The sequence below is a fragment of the Artibeus jamaicensis genome, unplaced genomic scaffold (assembly GCF_021234435.1).
Source record: "Artibeus jamaicensis isolate MK-2021 breed Jamaican fruit bat unplaced genomic scaffold, CSHL_Jam_final contig_1015, whole genome shotgun sequence".
NCBI classification, from domain to species: domain Eukaryota; kingdom Metazoa; phylum Chordata; class Mammalia; order Chiroptera; family Phyllostomidae; genus Artibeus; species Artibeus jamaicensis.
In genome coordinates this window covers 20,536,195-20,549,134 of record NW_026521194.1, presented here as the reverse complement: position 1 = coordinate 20,549,134, position 12,940 = coordinate 20,536,195, and the positions used below count along the sequence as shown (strand labels likewise).

At 36.8% G+C, this 12,940-nt stretch overlaps 1 protein-coding gene across 7 annotated transcripts in view; it reads left to right on the top strand.

Annotated features, from left to right (window-relative positions):
* NBEAL1 (neurobeachin like 1) overlaps nt 1-12,940 on the top strand; it is a 165,340-nt gene that overhangs the window by 143,345 nt on the left and 9,055 nt on the right. For all 7 annotated transcript variants that reach the window (XM_053658795.1, XM_053658892.1, XM_053658853.1 and 4 more), the window contains 5 exons: nt 965-1,059; nt 3,167-3,283; nt 3,886-4,047; nt 4,704-4,852; nt 11,295-11,430. In XM_053658795.1, coding sequence (XP_053514770.1) covers nt 965-1,059; nt 3,167-3,283; nt 3,886-4,047; nt 4,704-4,852; nt 11,295-11,430 — 659 coding nt within the window. The remainder of the gene's footprint in view (nt 1-964; nt 1,060-3,166; nt 3,284-3,885; nt 4,048-4,703; nt 4,853-11,294; nt 11,431-12,940) is intronic.

Genomic DNA, 12,940 nt, shown 5'->3' with positions numbered 1-12,940 from the left:
GCTCAGAGAGTCCCAGAGAAGTTGGACCCAAGAAGGAACACACCAAGGCACATCATAATTAACTTAGCCTAGATTAAAATGAAGGAGAGAATCCTAGAAGCAGCAAGAGCTAAGGGGACAGTCACCTACAAAGGAGTTCCCATCAGACTGTCAGCTGATTTCTTCAAAGAGACCTGACAGGCAAGAAGGGGATGGAAAGAAGTATTCCAAGTCATGAAGTCCAAAGACCTATAACCAAGATTGCTCTGTCCAGCAAAGCTTTCATTTAGAATGGAAGGACAGATAAAGTGCTTCTCAGATAAGATCAAATTCAAGGAGTTCATCATCACTAAGCTTTTATTATATGAAATGTTAAAGGGACTTACCTAAGAAAAAGAAGAGAAAAAAGATGAACAGTGAAAGGACAGCAAACTCACAGTTATTAACAACCGCACCTAAAACAAAAGCAAACTAAGAGGACAGCTAGATGAGGAGCAGAACCATAGAAATGAAGATCACATGGAGGGTTAGCAACAGAGGAGTGGGAGGAGGAGAAGGGTGGAGAAGGTACAGGAAATAAGTGGCACAGATGGTAGGTAGAAAATAGATAGGGGGAGGGCAAGAGTAGTATGGGAAATATAGAATCTAAAGAACTTGAGACATGTGGTCATAAACTAAAGGGGGGAATGGTGGGGGAGGCGGTGTGCAGGGTGGAGGGGAATCAAGGGGGGAAATAGAACAACTGTAATGGCATAATCAATAAAATATATTTTTTAAAAAGGAGTGGCCTCAAAGAAAGTTCTTTTACATGCTTTTAATACTGCTGCTTTTCTGAGTCACTCTTTCTCAATGCTTTTGCAATGCCAGTGCTACATTTCTCCATTAAAACAACTGGTTTAGTGTAGTTTGACCATAAACTAAAATTGCTCTTAGTTCCAGCAAAGCCAAGTCATTTTGGTTTGTTTATTTATTTATTTCCTTACAGATATTGTGACTTGTTTAGCTACCGACTACTGTGGAATACATTTGATTTCTGGTTCCAGAGATACTACCTGTATGATATGGCAAATAACACAGCAGGTAATTATGCACTTAAATACTCAGCTTCAATTAGAGATTTACCCTGGGAATACTCTTCAGATGTTGGTGAATTGTTCTCTTGCGTTGAATGATTATTTGAGCTCCTTTGCATTCTTTTACTCCCCATTGTGCCCTGTCCTAAATCACCACATTTGCCCAAGGTTTATTGACTGATTCTTGACCTTTTGTCCTATCACTTGCCAGAAACTCCTCTTTGTTAACTTCTAGGAAAACAATTATTTTTCTTATCCTGTTAACATAATACTTCTATTTTCCTTTCAGTAGGACTACTAGAAATTACAGATTTATAATTTTCATCAACCTTATTGTACTCTCATAATAATGTTAGTTCAGGGAAGTATCTTTTTTATTTATAGCTTCTGGATTTTTTTACCTTGTTTAACAGGCTTTCTCCCATTCCAAATTTATTAAATATTAACTAAAAATTCTTTCGTAATACTCTTCTGATTTTATTGTTTTACATTTTATTCTTTAAATCATTGGTAGTTTTTTATGTTATATGTAACATATGCATATATTTATATCCTAGATTCTGTATTCTATACACAAAATACATATTCTGTATTCTATAATAATATACATGATTTTTTTTACTTCTGGGTGGAAGGTCATTTATAACAGCATAAATGTTTTTTGATAATTTTTTAAATTTAAGTCCTGTACTTTGTTATACTTACTTCTAATTATGTTTATTATTTTTTGGTGGGCTTTTTAAAATCATTTTTATTTCTAACTGACTATCACTACTGCAACACCATTATCTAGCCTGTGGTTCATGTTCTGGTTTTGTACGTAGTCCCAGTAGTGTCCTTTGCAGCTATTTTTCCCAGTGTCTCTTTCTTTTTTTATTTATAGTTTCCCTCTTTCTTTTTCTCATTGTATTATTTTGAGACATGTCTTAGGTTGAACTATCCTTGAATTCATATGATAAATCCATATATTTTGTGATGTATTATATTTTACTATAGGATTTTATTTACTAGTGCTTTAATTCTCTAGTTGTGAGCAAAATCTATTTTTATTTTTTTCTCTACCATGTTTAATATTGGGATATATAGCCTTTATAAGATGAATTTGAGAAGTGTTCATCTTTCTTTGTAACTTCAGTTGCTTAAATAATATAGGAATGACCTGATTTTTAAAAACTACATAGAGTGTGCTAAGCACTCAGACACCCTTACAGGAAGACAAATATGTCCTGGGTGATAGAGTGTAAAGGGGACATCATCCACATCATGTAGTGCTGGTAGAAGATGTGGACAGAGTTATCCAGGATAATCATAACACCGATATCATGGTAACTACTCAAGCATCTATATCACAGGAAGCGAGACTCATATACAGACAAAGCATGTCAAAAGCAGATGAAGAAATCTTCTGAAAGGAAACAACTCAAGTACAGGGAAATTCCAGCAATAATATTATGGTGTTAGAGGAACATAATAAGAATACTGATTCAGTAAAATAGGACCTCAAAAATGAAATTATAAAATGCATTTTAGGATGAAAAGGGAGATTGCAGAAGAATCAAACTGAGATTCAGACCAATGCCATTACAAACATAGTAAGTCCAAAGCTGAACAGTAAGGGACAGATTTGATGTGGCTAAAAATAAAATTATTGGCATGGAAGATAGAATTAATGTAGTAATCAAGGAGAATACAAATATAAAAACAAAATTATTAAAGCAATTAGAAAGAGAATGACTGCTATAGAAATCAGACAAGTTAGCATAAAGATAATTGATGTCCCTGAAATTGATGTACTCCAATAAATGAAAAAGAGAAAGCATTCAGAAATGTAATGCAAAATGTTTCTTCAAAGTGAAGAGACAATAAATATCTAGATGGAAAGGGCAAACAATACACCTGTTAAAAATTAATCCAAAATAATCAACCTCAAAATTATTCAGATTAAGTTTTTTAGCTACCAAAGATTGAGACAACAAGAATGAGTATTTTGAACAGAATCAGTGGTAAGAACTAGATGCAGTGTTGGTTTGTAATTAGACAGTTTAAATACAGCAAACTTTTTAATAGAAATAGCCTACGAGAAAATGACCTTTGCTTTTCTGTTCTAATACTAGGGAGGTGTTCCTGCGGGCTTAGCATCTAAACCCCTTCAGATTCTGTATGGACACACTGATGAGGTATTGAGTGTCGGCATCAGCACTGAGCTCGACATGGCAGTGTCAGGATCGAGGGTAAGATTTCATCTTTAAGAAGTGCTATTTTGCCTTTGCTGGTGTGGCTCAGTTGGTTGAAGCATCCTTTTGTAAACTGAGAGGGGGTTCAATTCCCTGTCGGGGCTCGTTATATATGTTGCAGGTTCAGTTCTCTGTCAGGGCATGTGCAGGAGGCAACCAATCAGTGTTTCTCTCCTCCTTACTGCCTCCCCCCTTCTCTAAAGTCAATAAGCATGTTCTTGGGTAAGGGTTTAAAAAATGTTATTTTTTCTATAAATTTAGAGATAATGTTTATAGCTATATTTTTTGGTAGAGGAATTTGTAAAAGTATAGAAATTTTATACTATGTGTAGGACTTTGCAAAAGTAGAAAACTGCAGGAAGTACAAACTTAAAAAGACAATTATATTTTGGGAATTTGCTGGTCTTACTGGTTAAGATTAACAGGGCATTTTATGAAATAATTTACTATTTGAAATTTCAAGATCTGAATTTTTCCTAAAGTACATGTGTTCATGGTAGAATAAACATTTTCTCCAAAACTTTCCCACATTTCTTTTTCCAACCCACTGTTTTTTAAATTTTTTCTTTGTTTCATTTTCTAATATTTTCTATGTGTAGGATGGCACTGTGATTATACATACTATTCAGAAAGGTCAGTACATGAGGACTTTACGACCACCTTGTGAGAGTTCTCTGCTCCTGACCATCCCCAATTTGGCTATATCTCGGGAAGGACATATTGTCATCTACTCCAGCATTGAAGAAAAGACCACCCTCAAGGTATCTAACAGTTACATGCAGTAGGGCTAGACTATAAGCTTGTGTTTTCCTTCCCAAATTATATATGAAGTATTTTTAGGAAGGAAAGAAAACCAAGTTTGAAAAAGGGTATTTTTCTTTCATCATTCGATTTGTTCACTTTTTACCATTACCTTACCCTATCACAATCTTGGCTACATGTTTGTATTTTTTTAAGGATTTCTATTGGCGTATATAATATGTAATTTTAATAATTTCTGATTATGTGGGACTTCATAAGCTTAAGTGAAAATTATAAATTCTTTATGTATACAAGGTATGGTATGCATAAACAAGCCATGAATATTTTATGTTTATTTTTCTTTTCACTGATAACTTTTTAAAAATTAAGAGAATTTAAGAATCTGTTTTAATAATATAGACGATGTTTCTTTGTGGAGGGACTGGATGAGATTTCTTTCAGAGGAGTAAGTTCTTATTTAATATTTATTTGTTTGGCAATCTGATTTGAAATCACATCAGTAATATTGCTTACACACTCTCTTTTTAACTATAACCAGTGTTTACTCCAGCATTTTAAACCCAATAATCACTCTTATAGTCATAGTTTTAATTAATAGTGTTGAAACTGAGTTCTAAATTGAGATCATTAAATTTCCTTTATCTAATCTTTTCAGGATACGAATGCATTGCATCTGTTTTCTGTAAATGGAAAGTATCTAGGGTCTCAAGTCCTAAAGGAACAAGTATCAGATATATGCATAATTGAAGAACACATTGTCATGGGCAGTTTACAGGGGTTCCTGTCCATAAGAGACCTCCACAGGTAAATAGTAAGAATTATTGAAGTAACACCTTAAAAGGGTGTTTTTAAAAGGTTGTAGTACTTTCAGCTCTGGCTGCTGTGGCTCAGTGGATTGAGTGCTGGCCTGTGAACCAAAGGGTTGCTGGTTCAATTCCCAGTCAGGGCACATGCCTGGGTTGCTGGCCAGTTCCCCAGTAGGGGGCGTGTGAGAGGCAGCCACACATTGATGTTTCTCTCCCTCTTTCTCCCTGCCTTCTCCTTGCTCTAAAAATAAATAAATAAATGTGGTAGTTTTTTCACCCTAGAGTAAAAATCAGCAATCTAAGGTCTCTAATCTTTTGATCTATCATTTATTATGATCACATTTTTTTTGGCAACTTCCACATTTTTGGAAAAAATGGGGAAGCTAATGTATTCCCAGATTAATAAATGAAATACCAATGTAAGTCTTTAAATGTAGAAAAGTTTATGCTATGTATATTTCACCCCAGTTTTTAAAAATGTTTTTAGCCCTGGCTGGTGTAGCTCAATGGATTGGGCATGGGCTACAAACCAAGGGGTCACTGGTTTGATTCCTAGTCGGGGCATGTGCCAGGGTTGTGGGCCAGGTCCCCAGTGGGGGCCACATGACAATCAGCCACACATTGACATTTCTCTTACTCTCTTTCTCCCTCCCTTCCCTTTTCTCTAAAAATAAAAAAAATAAAATCTTTTTTAAATGGCCAGGAAGTACTATGCCTGGATTATAGATTTCGAAATTGTTCCAATTACAGTTTGAATTTTTACAAACTAAAGTTAGGATTTAAAAAATGTTTTTTAATTGTGGTAAAAAAAAAACCCTAAAAAATATAAGATTAACGGATTTGTTTAAAATTGAGTGTACTGTATGCATAAAATTGGTAGAGAATCTTGTTATTTAATGCAGCAAAGAAGGATGTCACCAATGTTTGAATAGTACATATGTTTCATGTTTCCTATATGCACACGCACATTCTTTTTTCTCTTTATAAAAAATTTATTGTGGCTTATTTATATTCCTCAAATTTATCTTGGCCTTTCCAAAAACCTTTTTTATAAAATATTTCCTGATCCAAGATGTTCTACCTTATTGCATCAAATAAGAATCTCTTCTATATCAACACCTCTTTTCTATTTTTGTAGTTTTCTTCTCTATTTTACCTTTCTTCTTTGGTAGAGCATTGAGACATGATTCCAATTATATTGATCCAGAATTTTGTTTTACAACTCTAATTTCAGGGTATTGTTAATAAGAAAATTCCAAATTAGAAAAATCAGTGGGATATTTTAGCAGGTTAGTGTAGAACATGTTAATTGCATCATAGAATTTTTTATTCCCTAATTATAAAAGCTGTGAATATTTTTTAATGATGTATTATATTTCATATCATATTTTAAATATATAGGGGCACAAATAATGCCCCTTTTTATTACAAAATCTTAAGCATGTAATTCTGTAGTATAACAGTATCACATTCAAGCACACCATATGACATTTTAGGTGAAAAGTTCAAATTAAAAGTCTAAATTATTACACCTGTATTACTACCCTGCCAACCACACTCAAGCACACATTACCTCTGCCAGACTCTGTATATTATTTTATATTCTATTTGTATGTGTTATATGTTGCATCTTTTTAAAATTATATTTTATTGATTATGCTGTTACTGCTGTCCCAATTTTTTCTGCCATTGCCCCTTTCCACCCAGACCTGCTCATCTCCTTCAGGTGATCCCCACACCGTTGTCCATGTCTAGGAATCACTGCATATGCGTTCTTTGCTTACTGTCTTCCCTATGCTTTACATCCCCATGACTATTCTGTAACTACCAATTTGTGATTCTTTATCCCTTTACCTTTCTCATCATTCCCTCCTCTTTCCATTTGGCAGCCAACCATCAAAATCATTCTCTGTGTCTGTGATTATGTTTCTGTTCTGCTTATTTATTTTGTTTAGATTTTTAGATTTATTTGTTAATAGATATGTATTTATTGTGATTTTATTCTCACATTTTTCCTCCTTTTTAAAGAAGACCTTTTAGCATTTCACAGACCACTGGTTTAGTGATGGTTGAACTTTAGCTTTTCTTGTCTGGGAAGTTCTTCATCTGTCCTTTTTTTAAAAGTAGATTTTATTGATTATGCTATTACAGTTGTCCTTTTTTTCTCCCCCCTTATTCCCCTGTGCCCTGCACAGCCCTCCCAAGAGCATTCCTCCACCACTTAGTTCATGTCCATGGGTCGTACATATAAGTTCTTTGGCTTCTCCTTTCCTATATTGTTCTTAACCTCTCCCTGTCTATTTTGTACTTACCATTTACGCTTCTTATCCCTAAACCTTTTCCCCCACTCTCCCCACTCCTTGCTGATAACCCCCAATGTGATCTTCATTTCCGTGATTCTGTACCTTTTCTAGTTGTTTGCTTGCTTTGTTTTTGTTCTTTTAGGTTCAGTTGTTGATAGTTGTGAGTTTATTGTCATTTTACTGTTCATAGTTTTTGGTCTTTTCTTTAGATAAGTCACTTCAACATTTCATATAGTAAGGGTGTTGTGATGATGAACTCCTTGAACTTGACCTTATCTGTGAAGCCCATTATCTGCCCTTTCATTCTAAGTGAAAGCTTTGCTGGATAGAGTAATCTTGGACGTAGGTCCTTGCCTTTCATGACTTTGAATACTTTTTCCCAGCCCCTCTTGCCTGCAAGGTTTCTTTTGAGAAATCAGCTGACAATCTTATGGGAACTCCTTTGTAGGTAACTGTCTCCTCTTGCTGCTTTGAAGATTCTGTCCTTATCTTTAATCTTGGGTAATTTTCTTATGATGTGCCTTGGTGTGTGCTTCCTTGAGTCCAACTTCTTTGGGGCTCTCTGAGCTTCCTGGACTTCCTGCAAGTCTTATTTATTTTGCCAAATTAGGGAAGTTCTCCTTCATTATGTTTTCAAATAAGTTTTCAGTTTGTTGCTCTTCCTCTTTTCCTTCTGGCACCCCTCTGATTCAGATGTTCGAATGTTTAAAGATGTCCTGTAGGTTCCTAAGCCTCTCCTCATTTTTCTGAATTCTTGTTTCTTCATTCTGTTATGGTTGGATGTTTATTTCTTCCTTCTGTTCCAAATCATTGGTTTGAGTCCTGGTTTCTTTCCCTTCGCTGTTGGTTTTCTGTATATTTTTCTATATTTCACTTTGCATAGCCTTCACTTTTTCCTCTATTTTATGACCATACTCAACCATTTCTGTGAGCATCCTGATTACCAGAGTTTTGAACTATACATCTGATAGGTTGGCTATCTCTTCATTGCTTAGTTGTGTTTCTTCTGGAGCTTTGATCTGTTTTTTCATTTGGGCCTTTGTTTTTATCTCGGCATGCCTGTTACATAGTAAGGGGCAGAGCCTTAGGTGTTCACCAGGATGGGGCAACCCATATCACTGTGTTGTGACTATGTGGGAGAGGGGTCAAAGAGGGAACAGTGCCACTTGGTATGCTCTCTGCCAGATTTCAGTCACTTCCCCAGCTACTCACAAGCAAATTGGGCCCTTCTGGTGCTGATTCCCAGGTGGGTGGGTTTGTATACATTCTAGGACCCTGTGGGTCTCTCCAACTAACTCTCCTGTGAGGCTGGGAGTTTCTCCCAATGCCACAACCCCCACAAATTTTTGCAGCCAGAGGTATTGAGGCTTTAGTTTCATGCGCTCGCTCCCTAGTTATTCTTCCCTGTTTATCTGCACTCAAATGTGGGACTACCCCGTTCACCAGCTGCCGCCTCACCCACTTGCAGTCCTCCAGCCATTGCCTTGCTGCTTGTCCTCTCTGCCCCCACTGCGTGTCTCTGTCCCTCCTACCATTCTGTATGAATTTTTCTTCTTTAACTCCTTGGATGTTGGACTTCCATACAGTTTGATTTTCTGGTAGTTCTGGTTGGGTTTTGTTTTAAATTTGTTGTTGTCCTTGTTTGGTTGTGCTGGGAGGTAAAGTGTATTTACGACTCCATTTTGGCTAGAAGTCTCTTCATCTCATTTGATTCTAAACGATAGCTTTGTTAGATAGAATAATCTTGATTGTAGCTCCTTGGTTTTTCATCACTTTGAATATTTTTTTGCCAATCCCTTCTAGCCTGCAGAGTTTCTTTTGAGAAATCAATTGTCAGTATTATGGGAGCTCCCTTGTAGGGAATTAACTGCTTTTCTCTTGTTGCTTTTAAGATTCTCTTGTTGTGCTCTGGCGCTGGTATAGCTCAGTGGATTGAGCCCAGGCCTCTGAACCAAACAACCGTGGTTCTATTCCTAGATAGGGCACATGCCTGGGTTGCAGGCCAGTTCCCAGCGGGGGGCGCATGAGAGGCAACCCTACATTGATGTTTCTCTCCCTTTCTCCTTCCCTTCCCCTTTAAAGATAAATAAATAAAATCCTTTAAAAATTTTTTAAAAGATTCTCCTTTTGCCTTTAACCTTTGGCATTTTAGTTATGATTGTCTTGCTGAGGGGCTCTCTGGGTTCATCTTGTTTGGGACTCACTGCACTTCCTGGATTTGTATGTCCATTCCTTCACCAGGTTAGGGAAATTTTCTGTCATTTTTTCAAATAGGTTTTCAATTTCTTGCTCTCTTCTCATTCTAGCACCTCCATGATGCAGATGTTGATGAAGTTGTTCCAGAGGCTTTTTACATTTTCCTCATTTTTTTAGTTTGCTCTTTTCCTTGTTATTCTGATTTGTTTTTTTGTTGTTGTTTGCTTCCTCCTATTTCAGATTGCCGATTTGAATCTTCACTTCATCTACTCTACTGTTGATGCTTGTAAATCTTTTTTTACTTTTATCAGTGTATCTGGTTAAAGATTCTGACAGGATCTTTTTTGTGCCGTTGACGTCCTAAGTTCCTAGGACATCCTTATAACCAGTGTTTTGAACTCTGCCTTTGATAGATTGCATATCTCCATTTTGTTTAGTTCTTTTTTTGGAGTTTTGATCTCTTCTTTCTTTTGGGCCCCCTATCTCCTCATTTGGCAGTCTCCCTGTGTTTGTTTCTATGTATTATGTAGAGCTGCTGTGTCTCCCAGGCTTGGTAGAGTGGCCTAATGTAGTAGGTGTCCTGTAGGACCCAGTGGTACAGTCTTTCCTATTCATCAAGCTGGGTACTCAAGGTGTGCCCGCTGTGTGGGCTGTGTACACTTTCCTGTTGTAGTGGAGCCTTTATTGCTGTTGGCATATCCAAGGTCAGCCACCACCTGTGTTCTGCGGGGGTCACACAGCATAAGGTACAAAGCAATCTACAGATGGCTTAACGGTGCCCAGGTGAACCCAAGGCTGACTGCTGCTACTGCTGGTCCTGGAACAACTTAGTGAGAGGTAGTGAAGCCAGGCTGCTTGTTTGAGAGAATTTAGAAAAATTTGAATCATGTGTCAAGACAAGCCATTTGTATGGAAAGGCCACTGGAAACAGCTTCGGTGGGCTTGGAAGTTGGGTGGGGCAGGGCCTCAGAGAATCACCTTTGTGGGGCAAACAGTGTGAGCCAGGATGATGGAGTGTCAGATATGGCACTCACCTGCCACCTCTGTGGTTCTCTTGGGGGATGCCTAGAAAAGGAACAGTGGGCTCTGCCAGTGCTTCTATCTGAGAGAAAGCTGCCTCCCAGCTCTTGCCCTGATGCTGAACAATTCAGTTCCTCCCCATTTGTCTCTGGTGCCTTTTAGTCTGCTGCCTCCATGTTGGGGCTCAGAGGGAGTGAATCTGTGTAAGTCTGTGCATGGTTTCTTTAAGAGGAACTGCCTGAGCGCCAGTGGTTTCTGTCTTCCATAGCCTCAATCCCTGTTGGTTTTTATGGCCAGAGTTATAGCAACTTCTCTTCCTGGCACTGGAACCCTGGGCTGGGGGGCCTGGTAAGGGGTTGGGACTCTTTGCTCCTGAGGTATCTCTCCCAATTTTTATTCACCACATGTAGGTGTGGAACTAGCCCATTCTGCGTCCCTTCCCCTCCTACAGTCTTGATGTGGTTTCTTCTTTAATTACATAGTTTTAGGACTTCCATTCAGCTCAATTTCTGATGGGTCTGAATGATGGTGGTTTTATAGTTCAGTTGTTATTTTGATGTGTTACGTCTTTTTTAAGACAAAGTAAATAAATCAATTTTATTGACCTTATCCCCCTATACATGTACTTGTTGAGCTTTTACACCTTTTTATCCAACTTTAACTTGTAATCAACAAGATAAAAATCATTTCATAAGAACTCATATATATGGTCAGAAGAACAACAGATGTTGAGAATAAAGAAGTATTTAAGTAATGCATAAATGCAGACCTTGTGTGAGGCATGCAGACTTTCTGAAGCTAAATCCTACATCTGTAAAATCAGAATGCAGAACTTGATTATGATTAAGTTAATTTCCAGGTATAAGATTCTAAGAATCTATTATATGTCCATTAATCATGTGCGTGTTTTTTCTCTTCTAGTTTGAATCTCAGCATCACCCCATTAGCTATGCGATTGCCTATCCATTGTGTTTGTGTAACCAAAGAATACAGCCATATTCTTGTAGGATTAGAAGATGGAAAATTGATTGTAGTGGGTGTTGGCAAGCCAGCAGAGGTAAAACCTAGTGAAGAAATTCATTTCCTGTACTGCGTTGTATTCCTTTGGTTCTTCTTTGTTCCTACTGAATCAAGAATATCTGTTATGGATAAACAAATTTTAAAAATTTGATTTTTCAAAGGCAATAAATTCAGCATTCAAGAATGATGCCAGTATTATCATTAAAAGCCCACATATGGTGGTTTCCATCTGTCACTCTGTGTGAATATGAATGGTCTTCTATTCTCTCTTTCTAAATCTAGGTTCGAGACTACTTCTTGGATTTTCAGTATATAAAAGCCTTTATAAAAAATAACATGTGGGGCCTGTCTCTGTACCAGCAGGACATACCCTGAAGAATTTCAACTGGCCCCACCATCTGCCATCTTCTTCTGTCCATGCCTGTGGCCACAGAACTGAGATGTCTAATAAAAGCGATTAAAAAAATGAAATATAGATGCAAACAATAAAGCTACTTTATTTTTTTATATTAGCTTTATTTATAATCATCTCAAATTGGGTATTGAAAATGTCTGTTAACAGGAAAATAAATAAATAAGTTCAGGATAATTGTACAATGTAATACTTCCCACCAACAAATTAGTGAAACATATAACAATATAAATTTAAAATTTAGTATGCTTATTGAAAGAAGGAAGATATAAAAGAACATGTACTGAATGATTCCATTTATACAAAGTGCAAGAACATGTAAAACAAATCTGTATAAAACTGTATTTTAGCAAATACCCAACATGATTGTATATCAGTTGTCCTCTTATAAAAGCATCATTTTTTATTTGGAACCACAAATATCCCATATAATGTGCTAATTCTCAATGGATTTCCCATAGTCACTGAATTCATTTGCCAGTAGTTTATCAGTTACTAAATATTCTAATATCTTAAGCCCTGACTGGTGTAGCTTAGTGGATTGAGTGTGGACCTGTGAACTAGAGTATCGCTGTTCAATTCCCAGTCAGGGCACATGCCTAGGTTGCAGGCCAGTTCCCAGCAGGGGACGCAGGAGAGGCAACCAGACATTGATATTTCTTTCCCTATCTCCTTCCCATCCCCACTAAAAATAAATAAATAAATAAATAAAATCTTTTAAAAATAAAAAAATAATTTTAAAAAATTGCAGCTACTCCCAGTAATTTAGTGATTATGCTGGAAAATTTATTGTTAAATCATATCAAATTAAGCACTATGAATTTTTATTCATATAATTGGTCTTTTATGAGAAATCTAAAATATGATTTCTGGCCCTGGCTGGTGGATTGAGTGCTAGCTTGAGAACCGAAAGGTTGCTGGTTTGATTCCCAGTCATAGCACATACCTGGGTTGCAGGCCAGGTCCCTGGTTGGGGGCATGTGAGAGGCAACCAGTGATGTATCTCTCGCACATGGTTGTTTCTCTCCCTCTCTTCCCATCTCTTTAAAAATAAATAAATAAATAATTTTAAAAATAAATTTCTTAGGTAAATAGTTCCTTCCTGTTCTCTTCTAATGAGATTCCTTAACTCTGC